The 21,330-nt window shown below is 51.3% G+C and overlaps 1 protein-coding gene across 4 annotated transcripts in view; it reads right to left on the reverse strand.

The window, feature by feature from the left end:
- The window catches only part of AGAP3 (ArfGAP with GTPase domain, ankyrin repeat and PH domain 3), a 135,181-nt gene that overhangs the window by 39,089 nt on the left and 74,762 nt on the right, over positions 1-21,330 (reverse strand). For 3 of the 4 annotated variants that reach the window (XM_030491467.1, XM_030491374.1, XM_030491555.1), the window contains exons 9-11: positions 19,178-19,270; positions 10,411-10,515; positions 4,951-5,119 (exon numbers count right to left, since the gene is read on the reverse strand). In XM_030491467.1, coding sequence (XP_030347327.1) covers positions 4,951-5,119; positions 10,411-10,515; positions 19,178-19,270 — 367 coding nt within the window. Of the gene's footprint in view, positions 1-4,950; positions 5,120-10,410; positions 10,516-19,177; positions 19,271-19,662; positions 20,722-21,330 lie in introns of those variants that run through there. The other variant, XM_030491644.1, reaches the window with a different exon arrangement.

The raw sequence follows: 21,330 nt of genomic DNA on the forward strand, positions 1-21,330 counted from the left end.
AGCAAGATCACTTCACATCTGCATCGCTATCTAGCTCCAAAAGCTGGGGTTCAGCATCCACAAGACCACCCCCTCCATCAGAGAGCTAACTGCTCCAAACGCTGAAGCTGACATGGAAGCTGACAACCTGCCTTACCTCTGCCATGGTGTGCTTCCCCTGGTAACCTTAAGCTGTCCGTGGTGCATCTCTCCTACCAAGGCCTGCCTTGCGCCCATTTCACGCCAACGCAGTAACAGTTTATTGAGGCACTGGTGCCTTTGCTACTCAAAGCACTTCTCGGACTTTTTATATGAAGATTAACACTTGTTTATATCTATATGCGTGTACCACTTACACCTTTAGCATATTCTTAGCCTTCATGCACATCAGTCACAATATATTCTTATCTAAGTGATGAGATGTTTTGTTCAGGCATACTCATGAAGGCAAGTTGTCCTCCCTCCTCCTTGCGGCTTTCCAGGCATCAGTGTTACGTCTCCCTTCTTTCCTGCATATCTTCCAGGATAAGGTCACTCATCTTCCTGACATAGGATGCTTGGCCCAAAGAAGTCTTCTGCTCATGACTATGGAAGGTGGAGCGCATATACCCTCCCACCCCAGGCAAAGGAGGGATGGCTTGACAGACAAGTGATTTCATCACTGTCCCTGACCACATCTGTACCACTAAAGGGATTCTTTTTACAGTGGAACACAGGAGCCAGCAGGGCCCATGCTTAAAACCCTGTATCAGCATGGGGTACCAAGTGGGACAGCACCATGCACTGGGGTGGGCTCCTTTCCTGGCTTGCTCAGTTCACACCGCACCTGGACCTGTGCAGAACCTGGGGCTGCGGTGTTTGCACAAAGCAGCCCCAGCGCTGCTCCCCCATGGAAAGCTCAGCCCATAGCAGTGGCCTGGCTTGAGAGATCTCTCTGGAGACATGCACACTACCACCACCACCTCTCAGCCCTGAGACCCTCTGGCACAACTAAGCTTTTGCCTATACCTGGTAACTCTCCCCAGAAGCTGCACCCAAGCTGTGTGCCGGCCTGCACTGCTCCCTTGGGTGCTGCCCAGGAGAGTCCCTGCTGTAAGCCAGAGCCATGCCAGGAACACCCAACAGCTCAGTAGCCAGCATGGCTGAACCATAATGTCAAAGGATCAAGTGGTTCAAAGGCACTCTGCAGCAAGTCTCCAAAGAAAACCTAGGGGACAAGGAGGTGGCAGGAAAGTGCCACAGGAATATCTGGACATACAAGAGATGCTTCTAGAAAGCATATCCAAAATGTTCATGAATGAGCTCCCCTTGGCTGGCGCTTCCCAGGAGTCCTCTTGGTCCTCCAAGACGTAACTGGGGAGATGGCAAGCATGATGTGCAAAAGCAAACAAATCCTGCATTGAGACGTGGATGAAGAACACGCCACTCAAGCGCAGAGAGACCCAGGCATGCAACTAACATATCTGGCAAAGGCAACATGAGCCAGGCACCTGCATTTAGGATTTCCTGATGTTGGAGGGCTTGACATAGGGCTCAGATGTACATGTTGTACTAATGCGGTTATTTGCATTTAGTTAGCTCTAAATCTGTTACCAGAACCTATGCTTGATCTCAGTGACTCTTCCATCTCTAGATAGCCTCTTTAGCAGTAAAACTGCATACAAGAGTAAGAGGAGGACATTACATCTGGAAAGTGAAGAAAAAAAAAAAAACACAGAAAAGCACAGACCATTCTGCCAGGAGCTCTTGACAGTCCAGGAGGAGATTAGGTGCTCCAGAGCTTCAGTAACCAACTTCCAAAATGTTGGTCAAATCCCAATATATTTTCCAAGAGATAAAGAAAAAAAAAAAAGTTTCTAATTAAGGACAAACTCCTTCTTCCAGGAGCACCATTTCTGCACCAAATCTCTACAGATTTACAGCTCTTGGAGACAAGTTTTTAATACTGATAAGACAAATCCCAGCATGCCTGAGGTTGGAAGGGAGCTCTGGAGGTCGTCTTGTACAACCCCCTTGCTCAAGCAGGGCCACCCAGAGCCAGCTGCCCCAGACTCTGTCTGGATACTTTTTGATTACCTCTGAGAAGGGAGACTGCAAAACCTCCCTGGGCACGTACAACATCCCATTTGCATGTATGTTGCACAAAAAGTAAGCCCTAGGTGGACATAAGGCAGCTGCAAAGTCTGACAACGTTCTGCGCCTCTGATAACAGGGCTTACAACGGGAACACATGCAACCCAAAATAAAACTGTGACTAAATAAGGTTGCCTTCTTCAATGGTTTAAATACCATCATCCATTGAGCTCAGAATCCCACAGGTTTCACAAGTACAAGCTCCTTCCCCATTCTTGCTTTATTTAGCTTCACGTTGTACTGTCTATGCCCACTTTGGAAGTTATTTTGAGTCATCACCAAAGTGGCACATTATGTATTTTATCCACACGGGGCAGTGTGAGGTATTTTATCCTTTTTTTCCCCTCCTCCCCTTCATCTACTGCTTCTTTTTTTGCCCTTGGGTAAGGACTGTGCATGTAGTGGACTTTTATTAGCACACTCACTTACCTTGGCAGAGCTCACGTCAGAAAGAAACCATGGACCACTTGCTTTGAACTCTAAACACAGGCCGTTTGGTTTTACCCAGATACTCCTGGTATAAGACAGCAAACCATTCAGGTCTCCAAAGCTCATGTTCTCTGAAGATTAACTTGTGCACTGGGTAGAGAACTGGGAATTTTGAGGTGCTCTCTCTCCAGCTACCCAGAGCATGGATTAAATGAGAGATGCCAGTGGACTCCTGCAACAGCCCCATCCCTAGCCTCAAAGGCAGCAAAACTGCAAAGTCCCTTGTAATTCGAAGCAGGGCAGATTCTTTACCGACCCCAAACCCAGTACTCTGCATTACACAGGGATATGAGCAAGTCACCTCAGAGGATTTTTACCATGGCAATGCACTTACCTCGGTGACTGCATCGTCAGCTGCAATAAGTCTTGGAGACATCACAGCGAGTTGAAAAACTCCTCAGGAAACATCATACCATTTGTGTAGCAGGAGAAAAAACCTTTCTGACCAATGCAGACAACCACCCAAACCAAGACACATAAAATCTGATTAAGGTTGCTGTCTTAATGCTGAGCCCCATGCTGATGCATGTGCTCTGGGTAGTGCTGTTCTGCTCACGGGCCCAGCGAGAAGACAGTGACCAGGGGATCTCAAATTCACATATTCTACATGAGAAAAGACTATTGTATCCATCTAGGTTGATCTCTGCACATATGCATGCAGCAACACACAAGTGAGCTGGATGAAAGCGTATCTTGTAGAAATATAACTAATCTCATTTTAAGGGCTTCACGCAGTGCTAAGTCCACCAGCTCTCCAGATAAACTATTCCAACATGTAATTACCCTCCCTGCTAGGAAACGACATCTCATCTCAAGTTTAAACTGCTCTAACTTCAGCCTCCACACACTGAGCCTCCTCAAGCTTTGTCAACCAGATTGAAAGGCCTCGCACGGTGCTCACTTCTAGATGCTGGTTTTCCAAGCAGCAGTGATCAGTAATCAAGTCACATCTCAGTCTGCTCTCGTGAGCCCAACATGACTGAGATGACTGTTGAAAGCAGGATACAGGGTTATGTGAGCATTTGGTTTGACATCAGCATAAGCTTTTCTGTGGTTTGTCTTTGAATTCATCCTACAGCTCCGATAACCTTCTCTGAGCAGGAGCTCAGACAAAGCACCCTAGAAATGCAAGCCCAAGAAGTGCCTCTGTGTAGAGGCAGGAATCATTACCGTGCTCGGGCATGCTGAAGGTGTACAATGGTGGTGAAGACATGAGTGCACAGTGGAGAGCAATGGCAGGAACCAGGCAGAGTTGCACATCCCTGGTCCACAAAGACTAATTGACTGGCAGTTTCTCTGTCTGCAGACTAATTCTGACTCTAAGAAAAAGAAGTTTGGGTTCGGAAGGACTCATTACGTTAGCATGCTGCACTCCCTGTATTGTGTGTGATTCTGAGGACCTCAGCTAGCCCCTGGCATTCACTCCAGCTGCACCCATCTCATGAGTCCTCAGCTCTAGAAAGCTGTGAAGCACAGTGCTGACAGCACCCAGACTACAGGACACAACCGTGTTGCAGGGCAACACAAAACAGAAACCAGGATCTGGCTCACTCTCAGAGGCACTGCTGTTATCAGCAGCATTAGCAGCACTCCTTTGTTATCGCAAAGAGTGGAGAGGTACCCATAACCTGCTATACTAGATTGCTGTCAACAGTTGACTGGAAAGAACACGTGTGGAAACTGCCCATCCTGCCAATGATACCAACCCAGAGGACAAAATAAAAGCATGTCAATGCCCTGGGAAACTTGGGTAGGAAAACTCCAAGTCCAACAGCTCCCCATGGCGAGATACCTCCTGTAGCAGGAGAAGCAGTAAGCAGTGTGGCATGAACTCCATGAGAAACCAGAGAGCTTCCTAACCTCACCCCTTCTCAACATTCTCTGTACCAGCTGCTCCTCTCCAGTGTGTACACAGAAGAATAATAATTACAAAACAAGCCCCTCACATTATTATTTCTCCAGGGGAAAGTGAGGAGAAAAAGGGGGAGGGAGGATACAAAAAAAGGAAAGAAACAGAAGAGAACTTGCCAGAGATCAAGACACATCCCTGTTTGAGGTTTCCTTTGTTTTGGGAAGCAACAGCTGCCCCATGCACAGCAACTCATCAGACTCAACTGTTTACTCTCAGGAAGTTTACATCACTAGTTAAAAGCCCTTCTACACCTTCTTCTGTCCTGGACACTAACGAGCATAAAATCCCATCAGGAGCTTACCTGAGACCCGTACAGAAGTGCCAACACCCAGTGAAGGCACCCCCGAAGAGTAGTGAAAGCAAGAAACTTCAGAGCAACTTTCGTTTCCAGCTCAGTAACACAAGTCACCAGAGGGAAGGATGGCCACAACTCTTACCTGTGCCTCCCGTGAGCTGAGTGCTGCTCCTCTCCTTCGCAAGCCCGTTGGCTTTGGGGCTAGCACTGGGCGCTGCTGCCGTTGTTGCCCTGGGAAGCCGCTTGCCCGGTACCTTCACTGTAGTTCTCAGCAGATCGATCTCCTTCCCGTGAACGTTCTGCATGTAATCCTACAGCAGAGAGGTAGAATGGTTTGAGATCAGCTCTGCGCCGGCTCACCACTCTCGGCTCCCCTCTCATCCACATAATTAAAACTAAAACCCAGATCCATTCATCCACGTGGTAACTGGTTACCAGACAGATGGTCAGCCAGCAATTTGCGTGCTGGTTTCTCTTGCGCTATACTGAAGTCTCATGTCAGGTGGGTTAGAGGTGGAAGACCCTACAACTTCCCCAGTGTCCACAGCCAGCTGTTTTCTGACAACATGGATGCAAAGCCTTGACTCCAACCTCCCTTCTTCCCATGACTAGCTGGTGCCTTACAACTGGCCCCAGAGAAGTGCCAGGTCTCACTTTCAGTGCCCAGAACTAGTCAGCTCTGATATGAGTAATGTCGGGATGTTGCCATGGGCAGTCAGATGCCATGACAAGCCCATTTGTGAAAGCCTGGCTGGGGATCAGAGATTAGATGGAGCAAAAGACCACGAAGGCGGCAGGCAGTTCTTCTTCCCTGTCATCTGTTGTCTTTTTAATCATAGCACTCAGCTGTAACAGCTAATAATATAATATAGGACAGTGTAAGTAATGGGATACCTGGAAATTCCCTCTTGGGTCACAGCAAGGGTAACTCAAGCCCAAAACAACACAACTCGGGATAACTCCCTCGTACATTCACCTGCGTAGCTTTACATTATTCAAAACTTGGTGCTTGCCTTTTCTTCTGGTAGACTATTCCTCAGCCAAAAACTCCACGTGCAGACTGTTAGTATCATTCTGCCCTGTCTCGTAATAACATCTCCTCTTTTGATCAAAGTAAGGCTGCAGACCTCTAGCCTCTCCTGAGAGCTGTGTCTTTTCCCATGTCGTCACCCCATCCCTGCTCCACAGGGCACTGCAGCTCTCCCCTAACCCTCTCTGATGTGGCTGGCTCTTCCTTGGGCCAGAAGTGGAAGACCCAACCAATGTGATTTCCAGAGAGACGCATAGAGGAGAACTTCCCTGCCCTGTTCTTGGGCAGACCTCAAGGGAGCAGAGACTGAAAGCTATGCTAAGATTCTGGGAGGAATTGTGACATGGGTACATCTTCCCCTGGCTCTCTGCACTGGGGATGTGCACTGCAATTGGGAGCTGAGTGGCAGCAACAGTCCAGGGTGAGACTGCGGCTGCTGCAGGGAGGCTTGCGTCTGCTCCAGTTCACAAGGAGGTCACAGAAAAGATTAACTCAGAGCTGGCCCCCGTCTGCTTCCAGATCCAAAAAGATAAGGACATGAACAAGACCAGTTTGAGAGCAACCATTCTCCCAATCCTTGGCTCCAAGAAGCAGGTGAATGGGAGCTGTAGGGGCAATGCTCTGTGGTCTCAGAACACTACTACCTGCAAGGTTTATAAACTCCCAGCAGCACCTCAACCCATAGGTTTAAACTCTTCTCTTTCCGCAAACCCCAGCGCAGGCATCCAGTCCTCACAGCACACCCAAGAGATGGGGGGCAGTGTGGCAGCACATGCTTCTGTGCCTCCAACTTCTGCATGACTTGACCTCAAATGACACACACACACACAGCCCCTTTGGTGTCCCAGGGAATTCCTACATAACCAGCCCAACCAAACATTGCTCCAAGCTGTCCCTGGTTGGGTGGGAGCCTGGTGGCACCCCTGGGCAGGGAATCTTAGAGGGGCTGGAGGATTTTCCCTAACTCAGCACAACTGCTGCAGTAGCCGGCTGCCTGCCGGAGAGAGCGGTCACCAGCGCACTGCTTTTATTACATGCTATAAAACAGCAATTTCTTCCCAAGCCTCCTCGCTAATTACCCAGCCAGTTCTCTCATTTCATTTTATTACTGGAATTAACAACGAGTTCAAAGCGTGGAAAGCTATTAAGATGTGTGATTAAGCCACATTCAATTAGTTTCTACAAACAATTTAATTGATGTTGCAGATAGAATTAACAGAAGGTGATTGTGTGAATGGCTCCACTGGCTGCAAAATGGGAGATGCTTTCTCTCTAGCTCTGTGCAGCACAGCACAGCCTGGCCAGCGAAGCTGGGCTGAACCACATAACGCCTTCCTCACGAGCAGAAGCATGTACTCTCCAAGGCTTTGGGAAAGTGATAGGAAACGACACTGGTTTCTTCATAGAAAGAAGAAACTCTTTTCTGTCTTTTCCTGTCACTAAACACACTCACAGAAAGGTAAGAAAAATACAGATGCAACAAGGAAAGCAGTGCTGAATCTGGAGATCAGGCCCTCGAGCACTCCTGCTCACGGTCTCTGGCTGTTCCAGAGAGGAGGCAGAGGTGGCACCTCAGAGCAGGAACGCACAGCTCTGTAGGACCCAAGTGCAGGTCCAGGCTGGCAGTCAAGGAAGATACACTTCCATCAGGGAGTCACAGAACACTTGATTTCAGGGCTGGACCCAGCTCATTCAAGGCCAGGCTGGATGGGACTTTGAGCGACCTGGTCTAGTGGAAGGTGTCTCTGCCCATGCAGGGGGTTGGAACTGATGAGCTTCAAGGTCCCTTCCAACCCAAACCATTCTGGGATTCACTGGAGCACTCTATGTAAACCTGTGACTGCAAACCACCAGTTTAAGCCTGACTCCGAGTGAGGAAATTTCAAAGTGAGGCTGGAGGTGCTAAGATACAGATCCAGAAACAGGTCAAATGACAAACACCAAAAGCAGATGAATAGCCCCGCCAGAAAGCTGGTAAAATCAGAACTATGACCTAGCCAGAGCTACACCGTTATCTTCATCTGATGTGGCACAGGCATATCTGGGGCAGATATGTCTACTGGAGGAAAAAGGAAGAAAAGCTACTGATCCCTGCGGTACCTACACCCATCCCAAGAGTGACAGGGAGAGAACATAACAGAGATGCAAGAAGAGAGAAGTCTAGGCAGGAACTGCCCTGAATCATGCCAAGGAAAAGCCATTGGGAACATAAAACCAGCAAAAAGTACTCTGGGGCTTGAACTCCTGTGAGGGGTTGGGAAAGCCCCTCTTCCTGCAGTGCTCAGCAATGCCCCCAGACACCCCTCTAGTGCACCAGAATTCTGCCATCCCCCAAACATGTGGCAGTACAGGCTCACCCTGAGCGAGGCAGGGGAGAAGCCGGGACTTCACATCTCAAGGAAGGAACTTGAGGATGTCAAGTGTCTCCTTGATTGAGGATCTGCATACTGTTCTTGCCAGTAGTTACCTCATCATGTGCCTGCTGCCCTGAGAGCTGCTTGCCATGAATGAAAGTGACAAAGAAGCATGTGCCCTTCCACAGGAGCACAAGTTTCATTAGTTCAACCCTCATGTGCTCTGCTTGTGTCATCCTGTGGACATGGGACCTTACTCCATGGCACAGGAGACAAATCCGGTGACAAGCACACTGCAGCATTTCCAAGATGAGAAGGTGAGGAGGCGAGGCTATAGAGGGACCTGCTCTTCTGAACCACCTCTTCCTCCAGGCTTCCTTCCTGTCTCCTCCAAGCAGGTCGTAAACCAGATATCCAGAGGGAAGGCAAGGCAAGACAAAGTGGTTTTGCTAAGCAGAACAGCACACTGCTCACCAGAACCTTTGTCAGCATCACAGTAAAAAATCTAATGTGATGGTAGGTTCTCAGGGAGGCAATGTCATGGAGGGAGCAGGCAGACTCCCTCATCCTTGCAGAGGTCAGAGCTGGGCAGCTCTGTGATCTGCAGCCCATGTGTAATCACTCCTTGTTGTAGGTCAATATAGGGCAAGACAACACCTATCTTGGGCACAAGGTTCAAAGTTTGCAGTGAAACCTGGGGGAGAAGAGGGCCATCTTGTACCTTTCGTAGTAATGGGCTGTGGATCACAGGTAGAAGCAGACCAGATTTTTGCTTGGGGCAACATAGTAATGAAATAAAATGCTGAAGAAGTGCAGTAAGGAAAGCAAGCGACATCAATCTAGATCACCCCCTGAGGAAGAAATGGTGTAAAAAGGAGAGAAACCTAGTGTGTAGCAGCATCATCTGAAAGCGGTTAAACATCATCCCAGAAATTGCTCTGCCTCGACAGCTGACTGTAATAACGGCCTATGATGTCTCTGATGGAAATGTGATAAACTCACACACGCGTGTGAGCACACACGCAGAGCAGACAGCAGTAGCAGTCATTCCCTCCCAGTTTGGTTCTCTAAAGACCAAAAAATGGGGTTACAAAGTTAGGGAACTGCAGAACCAAAGTATGGTACAGGGATCAAAGACTAAAAGAAAGAAGAAAGTGTTCTTAAAGGTCCCACAAATTAAGGCAAGGAATGAGTGGCTTTAAAGTGTAAGGACAGGGGGGTTAAAAGGCACAGCAGCTCAGGAGCCAGTTGACTGAGCATTGCAAGCCCATGAGTTAGAGACACAGGATTAGAAGTGAGGAGAAAGACTCTGAGGCTCAGGGCACTCCAAGACCTGTGTGTCTGGGGAGATTTGACAACACATCGAGGGCCCAGGAGCTTTAGGAAGCACAGGAGCAGCAACACCTTGCTCTTCTCCCTTTAGCCCCGGCAGGCCCTCCAGCATCCTTGTGCCCAGGCCCTACTTCTGCACTCCCCAGCCACTGCCCAGCTGTCCTGCTGCAGCACGTCCTCTGCAGAGGGTGCTGCGGCCCTGGTGTCACAGGTGTGCCTGTCCGCAGCTCACTGTCTCAGCAGCAAACTGTGCTCAAGAGGGAATGGGGAAGAAGTCATTAGCCCCACAGTGGGGAGGCGACAGAGATGGATGGGGAGGCAGCTGTGCGCCTGAGCCAAGCAGTGAAGAGGATCAGAGATGCATCGAGTGACAGCTCAGCTCGGCAGGCTCTGCACAGGCACCTCATCTCCATTACCCAATACCTAGCAGCCAGGAAAATTATTCCACACCCAAATGGCACCATCAGCCACGGCTGCAAGGAGTTCTCTGCCTGCTCCTCACCCCAGATGCAGGGACGCAGCAACCCCTGCTTTAATGGACTGAGCAAGGGCAACTGAGAAAAGATGCATTTACTTAGCATAATTCTGTGCAGAGCATATTCCTACCGGTTTTTCCCACCCAGCCTGGCACTGCAAAGACAGCCTTCATGAGAGGGAAGAGGTTTCCTCCAGGCCCTGGTGAAAAACAGCTCTGCTGCATATGCCTGCTCTGTCAAGGGCTCATGCTGGACCTCCTGCACTGGGCTCTGCCCAGAGCTTTCATCTGCTGCCAAACCCTGTCCAAGCAACTCTCTGTGACTGTGGCATCTGCAGAAGGACCTGCATCAGCAGGAGGACACTGCTCCACCTCACCCCGCTCCTCATCCTAACCCAGATCAGTACTTACATGCAGGCTGGGGTGGTAGGTGAGGACTCCGTTGTCACACAGCGTCACATACTTCTTCTTCCACTCCTTGTTGAGAGACTTGCCACTGCGTTTGAGGAGAATTCCCTGAAAGACAAGTGTCAAGAGCCTCAGACCTTGTTTGGTCCAGGAAACTCCCGCTCAGCTCCAGCACTGCCCCTTGTAGGAGACCAGTCTTTTTAAAAACACAAAGATAAAGACACAAGAAACCATCTTCTATGTGGGCCTTCCCAACAGCGTTTTCCCTGGGGCTGGTAGGAAAAGGGCTGCACCCCTTTCCCCATCAATCCCAGCATGTCTCCATGGACAGCACCCCCCTTTCTCAGAGATGAGGGTCTCCACATGCCAGTACTGATGCCCAGATCCTCTGAGGGACCCATAACACATTCTGCTGTCCCAAATCACTCCACCCTGGGCAACTATTCTTGTGCTGAAGGACAGTGCCAACACAAGGCAGAAGCCAACTCCACAACCAACCGACACTGCTCTGTTACCACAGTGCTCCCAGACCTACTTCCGTCACTGAAAGCACAGCAAGAGGGACGGTCAGGGCAAGGACAATTTGGGACAGGCAAAGGGCAATCAACAGAACAACACTCAAGATACAGATCCCACAGGGGATGTGTATTCTCTTGCCTGCTTTCAACTCTTTCCTCAAGATGCCAACAAATGGAGCTAGGGACACATGTCTGGGCAGTTGAGGGGTCAGTTTACCTCCTTTCCCTATCAGGATTTACATAAGACCCATCCGATCGTCTTCAGGGAAAGCACACTGCTAAGGGCCTGAAAATGATTGTGCTCCCATGCCCTGAAGCTCCTTCTTCGCACCACCCAACCCAGAACTAATCCAGAACTAACTTCCATTGATCTGAATCAATGCTCAGAGCTTGGACACCCCCAACCCCTTCCCCACCCAGTTCTGCCTCCCCAGGAAAACTGCTTCTAGCAGCAATTCATCACGCACCAGGTAGGACCAGAGGTGGAAAGGGAGAAGGTAGACAGGATGAGAAGCCAGGCACAAGGGCTCTGGAGCAGGGACTGGGAAGAGAACATCAAGTATTCTCTGTTATGAATAACAGAGTCTGGGAAAAAGCTGGATCTACCAACTGTCGGGCCTGGGCCCTCCAAAAGCCCTGTCTGGACAGACATCCAGACTGGCTGTTCCTAACACGGCAAAAATCTGGGCCCCAGGCCAGCACCTCCTCAAAAAACCTGGACAGAAAGTCTCTGTCCTGCCAGCCTCAGCATATTTGGGGGCCCCGTCCCACTGCCTAGAGACAGAGGCTGCTGTGCCTGCATGATGGAAGAGCACAACAAAAAGTTGTAGAGCTTGGCACATGCTGGAGTAACAACACTGCCAGACATGACCATGAAATCGGCAATAAATGATGCAGAAAAGGCAGAAGTGCTCCATGACCGCTTATGTTCAGTACTTGGGAAGCAAACAGTGTGAAAGGGAAACGCCTCCTACCCGTGCAAGGGAGAGAAAATTAAAACAGAGCAGCAAAAGCTAAGCTGTGTTGGTGGCAGGATCTGGTCCCTTGCCTTCAACAGCTCAGAGAGAACTAGCTGAAGAGCTCACTCAGCAGCGGTTAAAAGGTGCTGATTTTAACATGCCTCGGAACATGGCAGCAGTCTGAAAGCTCAGGCTTTGCCAAGATCTGCAAGGGGAAAAGCAATGACCCTCGTAATTACGGCCATTTAGCTGGACACTTACACTGGGCAAAACTGTGGAAAACCACCACAAGAAGTGATCAGCAAGGAACAAGGGTACAGTAGCGGAACTAACGCCAATCAATGCAGAAATAGGTCATCAGGGAAGTTTGATCCTACTTTTGGTAAGATGGCAACACCTCATGACAATGGTCACTGTGCCGACACAGCATTTTTAGTTTTCTCTCAGGATTTTAACTCGGCAGCACACATCATTAAAAACCAACTATACAAAATCCACAAAGCCATTAATATATGGAGTAAAAACTGGTTAAGTGAAAGATCTCAAAACATAATCATAGGTGAGTACAAGTGTAATCATAAATGGCAAATCCATGTCCAAAAGAAATACTTATATAGAGGTCCTGCCAATCTGCATTTGATTCACGGGATTTAACCAATGTCTTCCCAAATGAGCTCAGAGAAAGCAAAAAATCAGAGAATTTGAAGGAAACACAGAAATTTCACAGCTAAGTCACTGCAGTGACTGGTCGTTAACACAAACTGCCTCGTACAAACTGGGCTCCTGAGTACAGCATGGATTTTAGTTCAGCTCATGCAAGGTCCTGCTCCAGGGACAGACCACCCAGCAGGGTGGGCTCTCAGGGCTGGAAAGCACCATCACCGAGAGGTTCCTGAGCTCCCGGGGTTCAGTGAGGAAGGCAACTCAACCTGGCAGGGGATTGTCAGGTTGGACAAGGCAGACGGTGTTACCTCCAGGTGTCATGTTATCATAGAAAGCAGAGCTGGAAGTGTCCGGAGGTCACCTCGCCACACCCCTCCCCAGGGCAGCTCAGGTGGACCCACATCACTCCAACCTCTCCGTAAAAACCACCAGTGACAGAGACTACGTTCCTCCCCACCGGGGATCAGACCCTGGCATTTCCTGTGCCTCCCCGATGAATCACAGACCGGTTTGGGTTGGAAGGAACCTTAAAGCTAATCCATTTCCAAGCCCCTGCCACAGGCAGGGACACCTTCCACTAGAGCAGGTTGCTCCAAGCCCCGTCCAGCCTGGCCTTGAACACTGCCAGGGATGGGGCAGCCACAGCTTCTCTGGGCAACCTGTGCCAGGGCCTCACCACCCTCACAGGGAAGAACTTCTGCCTCAGATCTTATCTAAACCTCCCCTCTGTCAGGTTAAAGCCATTTCCTGTCCCTACCTGCCCTTGTCAAAAGTCCCTCCCCAGCTTTCTTGTCAGCCCCCTGTGGCGGTGACCACACAGAGCAGTCCCAAGCCCTCTGCAGCAGCCTTTAATGTGATCTGAAGACTGTGATTACATTTCTGTGCACTCTTCTCTCCTCTGGACTTGCAGCCCCAAGTCTGTTACTCCCATGCCGCAGAACATGCTCCTAAGAGCATTAACCTGCTCACCCTGGAGTCCCTGGCTGTCCCAGAGCTTGAAGGGCAGTGACCTGACCAGCACAGGCAGCCCACTCGGGGCCTGACTGTGCCAGAAGCACGACTGCTTCTCGGATCTCACAAGCCATCCTCTCATACAGAGTGAGCGGTACCTGTGTTTCTTCAACACCAGACTGGCTCCGCTCTGGTTTTGACCATCACAAAATTATCTGCTCTAGCACCACTACTGGGCCATGCATTTCCCACACAGTGTATGAAAGTGATTCTTCCTCCTCACGTGTAAAGACAGTTTAATACTACACTAAACAAATGGTGGATTCTCTGTAGTTGAGAACATTTGCTTGATATCTTTCAAACAAATCTGCTCCAAGCCAGGCTGAAGTTACACATTTGGCTCAAAGTCACTGGGTAAAACTCTCTGGCTTCTGGGCATAATGATCCCTTCTGGCCCTAAACCTGGCTCAGTTCTGCAGTCTGACCTGCCAATACATACTGCAAAACAATTCTGGCTGCCTCTCCTCTCCTTGATGTGCCTTCGACTTGATGCACCTTGGTGCTGCAAAATACCTACTTCAACACTTTCAGGCTGCTGCATCTTCTATCAAGCCCCAAAAATGTGTTGTCTGCAGAGAAGAGACCAGCTGCAGTTAGTTCAGCTACAAATGTGGAACTTCGCAAATTGAAACACCAGCAAAACCACAGCTGGAAACGGAGAATCAAGCACTGGCAGCCCACTTTTTCAAGCCAGAAGGCACAAGAGTCCAAAATTGGGAGCAACGACACAGTCTAAGTAAACATCTAATAAAATGGGAAGGGGGGGGGGAAGGGGCCCTTAAGGCCAAACATTTTCAAGAACACAGCTGAATTGAGGGATAGAGCTCAGTTAAACTTATTTGCTGCTGTACTGGAGATTAAGAGGCACAGGACAGAAGCCAAGAGGATTCCAGATTTTAACGGTGCTACTGTGCTGACTGCCTCAAGTTACAACTCTGCAGCCCAACTCCTTCTTTTTTGACGGCAGGACGCAGGGCTTTGGCCCAGAAGCATCCAGGGAACTCTGGTTTTCCTGGAGGGAGGAAGGCCCCTGCAGCAGCTCAGAGAGAAGTGAGAAGGGGCAAGGAGGACAAGGACACATGAAATGCTGGAGGCAGCTGAACTCATCCCCTCCATGCAGGTCCTGGGTGTGCTCCTGCACCTCAGCGTGCCTCCAGGCTGGGCTCCTCAGGATGATGAGGCCCCTGCTCACCCTGTCGCACCTCAAGCTCCCTCTGCTTCTCAGGGAAAGATTTACAATTAACTCATGGTTCCGTAAGTTTCTTCCCAAGTCATGCACGAAAGGAAGAAGCTGCCAGAGGTGAAAGACAAGAAAGCCCAACCCTCTTCCTCTCCTCACTTTTCCTTTCTTTCCCGGCATTTTGTCGGCCGGCGCGAGTGTCTGTTGTGTTTGGATTGTGGTGGTGCACAGTAAAAGCAGCAGCAGCAATATGCAGCGTAATGAAGCAGGGAGCAGCGATGGCCCCCAAAGGACTCGTTTACTCCAGAAATCTCCCTTCCACTCACTTTTTGCTAAGAATTTTAACACCAAACTTAATTGTAAAGTCGCGTATTGATTGGAAAATGCAAATGGCAATTTAAATGTAATCTAAGCTCCCAGCATGATCCCAGCTCCCAAGGAGGAGGAGTCACCCGCCTTGGGCCCTACTGGAGTGCATGGCCCAAACTGAGCCAGGCCAGGGACCTGGGGACCCCCGGGCTGCCTGTACATTCAGCACAACCTTCCCAGAAAGGATCTGGTACAAGTTCAATTACGACTTCATTCCTAGTAACGAACAGCTGGGGAAGCTTAGTCTCCCGGCCTAATTAACCCACTTCTGAGAGACAAGCGTCCAGCTATTAAGAAGCTCTTCCAACCTTGCAAGACCATCTGAACCTACATAGCCCCAAAACGACATCACAGCAAGGGGATCCCAAGTCCATGGTGTGGAGCAGCCCCAGCAGAGGCACTGACTACTCCCGCAGCCTGGAGGAAGAGGAAGTGCTGCCGAAGGCGAAGAGGGGCCCCAGCATCCATGGTCTCGCTTGTCCCAATGGGGATTTCCATCTTTTCTAGGTGTGCAGGGTGCTTAAGGGACACAGAGCAGGTCACCCAGAGGCGCTGTTATCAGGTGTGCCGGAGAAGGTGGTGACAACCGGCAGCCAGCCACGACATCTCCGTGGCAGCATACGTCCCTTCTTCTCCCAGTGTTTCTCCTTTCTGCATCACCTAACCCAGCCTCCCACTTCGTGGTCAGTCTTCCCAACCATCCCAACTCGGCTCTGTGCAGGAACCCACAGCACCGAGTACCAGCAGTCCCTAGTGCTACTTCCCATAGAGTCCAGGAAGAGATCATGCACCCATCAAAGCGATCACAGCCACAGGTTTCATAGAAGGAGTCTGCGGGGCAACCACCCCTACTGCTGCCCCTCATCACCCACTGACTTCAGCTATCTCAGGCAATTTAAGCATGCACCAGTCTTGTTCTTCCAAGCAGAGGAATCAAACTGCTCCCAAGGTTACCCACCAGTGGCTGCAGCACCCCCAACACAGCATTTGCTGCCATCAGCCCAGCAGTGCACATGCTGAGGGAAGCGAAGCAGTCTGAATCTGCCCAAGCATCCAGGCAGAAGATCCTGCATGTTTGCCACTCTACAGCCCTCTGAATGACTGGCTTCTCTGCTGGTTTATGGCTGAGCAATACCACCAGACCATGTGAGAGTAAAACTAACTAAAGGCCCTGCTCTTTCGCTGCCCTTCAAAGAGATAGCAAGCAACTAGATCTCCATGATCTTCCAGAAAGGGCAGATCTGTATCAGAGAACAGAGCAATCATTGCCAATCCTGAATCTTTAGGATGTGGAGCTACAGCTGCTGAGAGTTTCTGCTCCTTTTCTCATTGGTGGCATCAAGTCATTGGTGCCTCTTGGAGGCACAACCCGGCAAAGGGCTGCAGCAGGGACAGTGCAGAACTGCAGCACCCTGCTGATACTCTGGATCTACCACACTGCATGTTTACACATATAACCTACAACCTGCAAGTGTTCAAGGCCAGGCTGGACAGGACTTTGAGCAACCTGGTCTAGTGGAAAGCATCCCTGCCCATGGCAGGGGTTTGGAACTGGATAACCTTTAAGGTCCCTTCCAATCCAATCCAATGCTATGATTCTATGTGGATACTGGCCTGCTTTCTCCTTTAGGATCAAAGCTCTGTGCCTTCCTAAGATGCTGCAGTACAACTGTTGAATTCAAGCAGTGGGAGGGTAGCAATTTCAGAGTGCCACAGTATCTCAAGAGACAGGTCAGAGCAGCGCTCTGTGGCCTGAACATTGCCACAGGGCCAGCAACTCCATTACGGTGTAAGACACTCAGTCAGAGCCCAGGGATGGAGAGCCATTTGCACAGACTGGTGCCTACCTTTCTGACAAGACACTGCGTCCCCCAGTGTCCGTACATGTTCCTGTAAAAAGACTGCCAGGATCTCCTCTGCAGAATCACTTTCTGCAGCTTTGGCTACAGGAGGTGCCAGTCCTGAGCCTGGGCATGGACCCAGGTCTCACAAGGTAACGTTCTGCTCCAGGATCTCCTGGCAAGCAGCTGCTGTACAAACTGGTCACTTCACTTAAGTCCTGCACCAGGCAGGCAGTTTGGCACCTACTTCCTCTTGCAAAGCACAGGAATAATGTCCAAGCTTTGTTTCACAGACCTAGACCTTCTTCTGTCTCAGTTCTCTACCTGTTGAACTCAGTAATAGCACTGCTCTGCCTAGCAGAAACAACTTAATAATTACACTAAACCCTGTGATCTCCAGCAGACTGGACAAGGCCAGGCCCAGTTAGCAACAAAGAGAGACAGAGGAGCAGGTAAAGAAACCATCTTGCTCTGCTGAGTGAAGGGAAATAGCAGAAAAGGCAACCCAAAGGTCCAGAAACCAAAGGCCATGGAAATGCTTCCACAATCAGACCTCTTAGCGCCAGCAGCATGGTTTTGGTCAAGGTCCAGTTCAAGGCTCCAGTCGCTCTGCCCTCAGCCTCCCTTCATCACTGCACAGCCACTGCGCACTGTCTCCCCCACCTGCCATGCTGGCTGACTCAAAACCAGAGCACGCCAGCGCTGCCACCACAAACCATGTCCCCACCACACTGACTGGCAGCCAAAAAGGCAGCACACGTGGCATGGAGGCAGGGCCTGTGATGCTCAACTTGCAGCCCTCTGGTCAGTGTTGGGTGGTGCTGCCATAGGCATGGCCATCATCTCCAGCACACGGCCCCTACCAAGTATGTGCAGAGGCAGCCAGGCCTGTGTGGAAATGAGAGGAGAAGTGTGTACAGAGGTGCAAGCACCCCAGCAACAGAAAAGGTGTAAGAAACAGTTAAAGGAGCTTTGATCCCTGCTCCAACCAGGAGATCAAAAACAAGGACCTGTGCCGCAGGGAGAGAAGGGGCATGACCTGGCATGCAGCTGATAAGCCCCTTCCTACTGGGGCTGTGCAAACCTTTGGCACTCTGGAAGCAGAGCCCCCACATGTGAGACCCCACAGCCCCTACCCCAGCACTGCTCCCATCCAGCCCCCATGCTGCCCTCCAGCACACTGCCCTCCCAAACACAGCCCAGCACTGCTCCACTGCATTCCCCTGTCAGTGGCACTGACAACAGCCCTTTGCAAACCTTCCATGCTATTACTACATGGACTGGAAAGGGCAGGAAGCTTTGGGAGCTGCAGCAGCAAGCAGGGTCTCCCTCTTTTGATCCACCACCCCATTCCCCTGTCAGCCTGGTCTCACCGAAACATAACCAGCCTCACGTGCACAGCAGTTCAGCTCTGGCAGTGTGCAGGCAGATGGTGCATAACAGAAGCACAGCACGTGCTGCAAAGCAGTGCATGGATGAGCCTTGCCAGTAGTGCAAGGAAAATCCTGGTGGAAACACAATCACACCATCAAGCCAATCCATACCACTTGGCTCACTCAGACATTACCCATCACTGCTTTCCAGCTGATGGACACAGGGGTAGGTAACGCTCAGGGTCAGTTCCAGGCAGCTCAAGCTTCCCTGGAAGCCAGGAGGCAGGAGTCAAATGCCCTGCTGAGAGAACAAGTGGCTGCCTCCCTCTGATGCACAACACTCATGGCGTGGGCTTTTTGCTATTGCCCATGACGAGGAGAGGAGAGCTTCCCTGTCCTGCTGGAGGGCAGCTGGGCTGGTGTGGAGCAGAGCAAAAGCAAAGAGGTGCAGAAATGAGGAGAGGCGAGAGGAGAGAGAAGAGAGGAAAGAGGAAAGAGGAGAGAGGAAAGAGAGGAGAAGAGAGAGAGGAGAGGAGAGCAGAAGAGAGAAGAGCGCAGTGCTGCAGCGGGGGCTGCGTTGGGGCGCGGATGCAGGGTGCGGATGCCCTCTGCTGGAACCGCTCCGCCAGCCATCAGAGCAGCCCTTGCTCCGCGCCCAGCACCCGCACATGGATCGGAGTCCATGCCAGCACCCCCAGCACAGCGCTCCAGGGCACCCAGTGAGCCAGGCCCGAGGGGCACCCAGCTCCTCCATGCTCTCCCACACAGAGCGAAGGCACCCCAGTCCACCATAAAGCCTCGTGGCACCTCCCCAGGGAGCCTGCTCGACATGGGGGTGAAGGGAGGAGGATCGAACCTGCTTCATGGGAATGGCCCGCCCGCTGCCAATACTGTCCGCTTTACACTCCGGCACCTTCTTCTCCCGCTCTGGGTCCGCGCCCTTTCGAGACTGGAAGAGAAGAGACATAGGTCCGTTAGAGATGGGGGCACAGGAGATGGAAACACATGGTCCCACCATCCCCAGCAGGCTGCCAGACCAGACCAAACTAGACCAGACCACTCTCCCCCAGGCCAGGTCTCCCAGCGCATGGAGCAGCCAGCATCTCACCCGTCCCCTCTAGGGACACTCCAGCCCCAGTCTCCCCCCAACCTGTCCCCTGGCAAGCTGCCTTCTCCCCCCACAACTGCAAGCAGAGCTGTCCTCCTAGCAGAACAGGGCTACCTCTGACCCTCCCTCCCGCAGGGGCACACAGGACATGGCGACAGACAGAAATGGCATGGGATGCAGGTGGAGCATGGATGGAAGCAGGAGAGGCTAAAGGCAGTGAAGGAACTCACACCTCTACTAATCCAACAGATTTATTCTGTTAACACACTTGCACCATACAAAGTAGCACAGGTCACCGGGCAGAGAGAGATACCAGCCCCTTACAAAAGAGCATGGACAATAAATATCTATCACACGTCTAGAGAGTTGAGAGCAAAACCCGCCAGCCCCCGAGGGCGGCTGCGGTGCGAGCAAACTCCAATAAATACAATATGAAATATACAGTCTGTTGAGCAGAACTCATTCAAAGTGCTTAGGACAGAGGAAAATATCAAGTCATACACGGCATGGAGCACAATCAATACATTCAGAATCACAACAATGGCAGAAGGGCAGCGGCAGCGTCTCTCTGGAGCGTCCTACACACCCCCTCAGTCCGGGAGCGCCCCATGTGCTTTGGATCAGAAAGGGACACGAGCCCCACGCGCCTGGGACACCGATTCACTTGCTTTTGGGCCCAGAACAAAACAAAGAGATTGAAAGAGAAGAAAACTAAAGAGACATAGATGGCTGCTCTGCTGCGAGGAGGAAGAGGAGGAGGAGCAGGAGTCCATGCAGGCTGCAGGAGGTGCAGTAGGGAGGAAGGAGCTGAGTGCTAGCGGCAGGCGCTAACAGCAGCTCCCGCAGGCAGCAGCAAAGCGTCTTTTGGCCCATCCAGCTCCACTCGCTGCTGTCGCCCGGTCCCGGCGGGTCTGCAGGTCTTCCCATCCCATGAGGGTCGTCCGCCTGGCATCCCCGAGCATGGAAAGTGCCTAGACAGCATCCAGCAGGCCCAGAAATGTCCCAGCTTAAAGTGCAGGCGCAGGCCGTCTCAGCGCTTCCTAGACTTTACATTGGGGGGATTTAAAAGGCTCCTGCGTGTCTCCGAGGGGGGGACCCATGCTGGCTGGAGGGCGGGCGAGCCTCTAATCTTAGATCAATCCCAGTGCCCATCCCTTATCCGGCCCTGGAGAGGCAATGAAAAGTGAGAGAATTTGTACAGAGGTGCCGTGTGTAACCACCTGGATCTTCTAATTTGGAAGGAGTTGGAAAGGCCTTTTTGTTGATGAAAAGTTGGAAACAGTGGCACATATCTGCAAATATCGAAAGAATAAAGAGTTTGGCAAGTTATACTCAGAACACGGACACGAGTCTGTCAGCGATGGGCGCCAGCGGACGGACAGACAGGCCACGGAGCGGGCACTGGCACAGCAGCAGTCGGGGTTTGGGCTCCAGCTACCGGGGACGGGGCAGGCGCCTCTGGGCAGGGTCTGTCTCCACCAGGCAGTCCCTGGCATTCAGACCCCCATGGGTGGTGGGGTGTGACCCAGTGGGGGGAGCAGAGGGGAGCAGGAAGGGAGCAAGAGCAGGAGAGGAGGAGGAAAGGAAAAGGAGAAGGACTGCACCAAAGGAGCCAGGCACAGCTCGGGACTGGGGCTGCAGCTGCTCCCGGAGCTGAGCAGAGCTGGACCACAGAGAGGCCCGTACCCACTGGGAACCCCACAAGGACAGGGGGCTGCTGGTTATACCTACACTGCCTACCTGGGAAAAGCTAGCGGCAAAAAAACAGCCTTCCTTCCCATCCCATCCCTACTCATCCTGGCCCTGGCCCACTGCGGGAGGAGGTGTCGGGAGCTGCTGCTGCTGCCACGACCAAATGGGGTGAAGACTTCAATGTGAGCCATGTATGTGCACCAGCACAA

Source organism: Strigops habroptila, chromosome 1 (genome assembly GCF_004027225.2).
Source record: "Strigops habroptila isolate Jane chromosome 1, bStrHab1.2.pri, whole genome shotgun sequence".
Classification (NCBI taxonomy): domain Eukaryota; kingdom Metazoa; phylum Chordata; class Aves; order Psittaciformes; family Psittacidae; genus Strigops; species Strigops habroptila.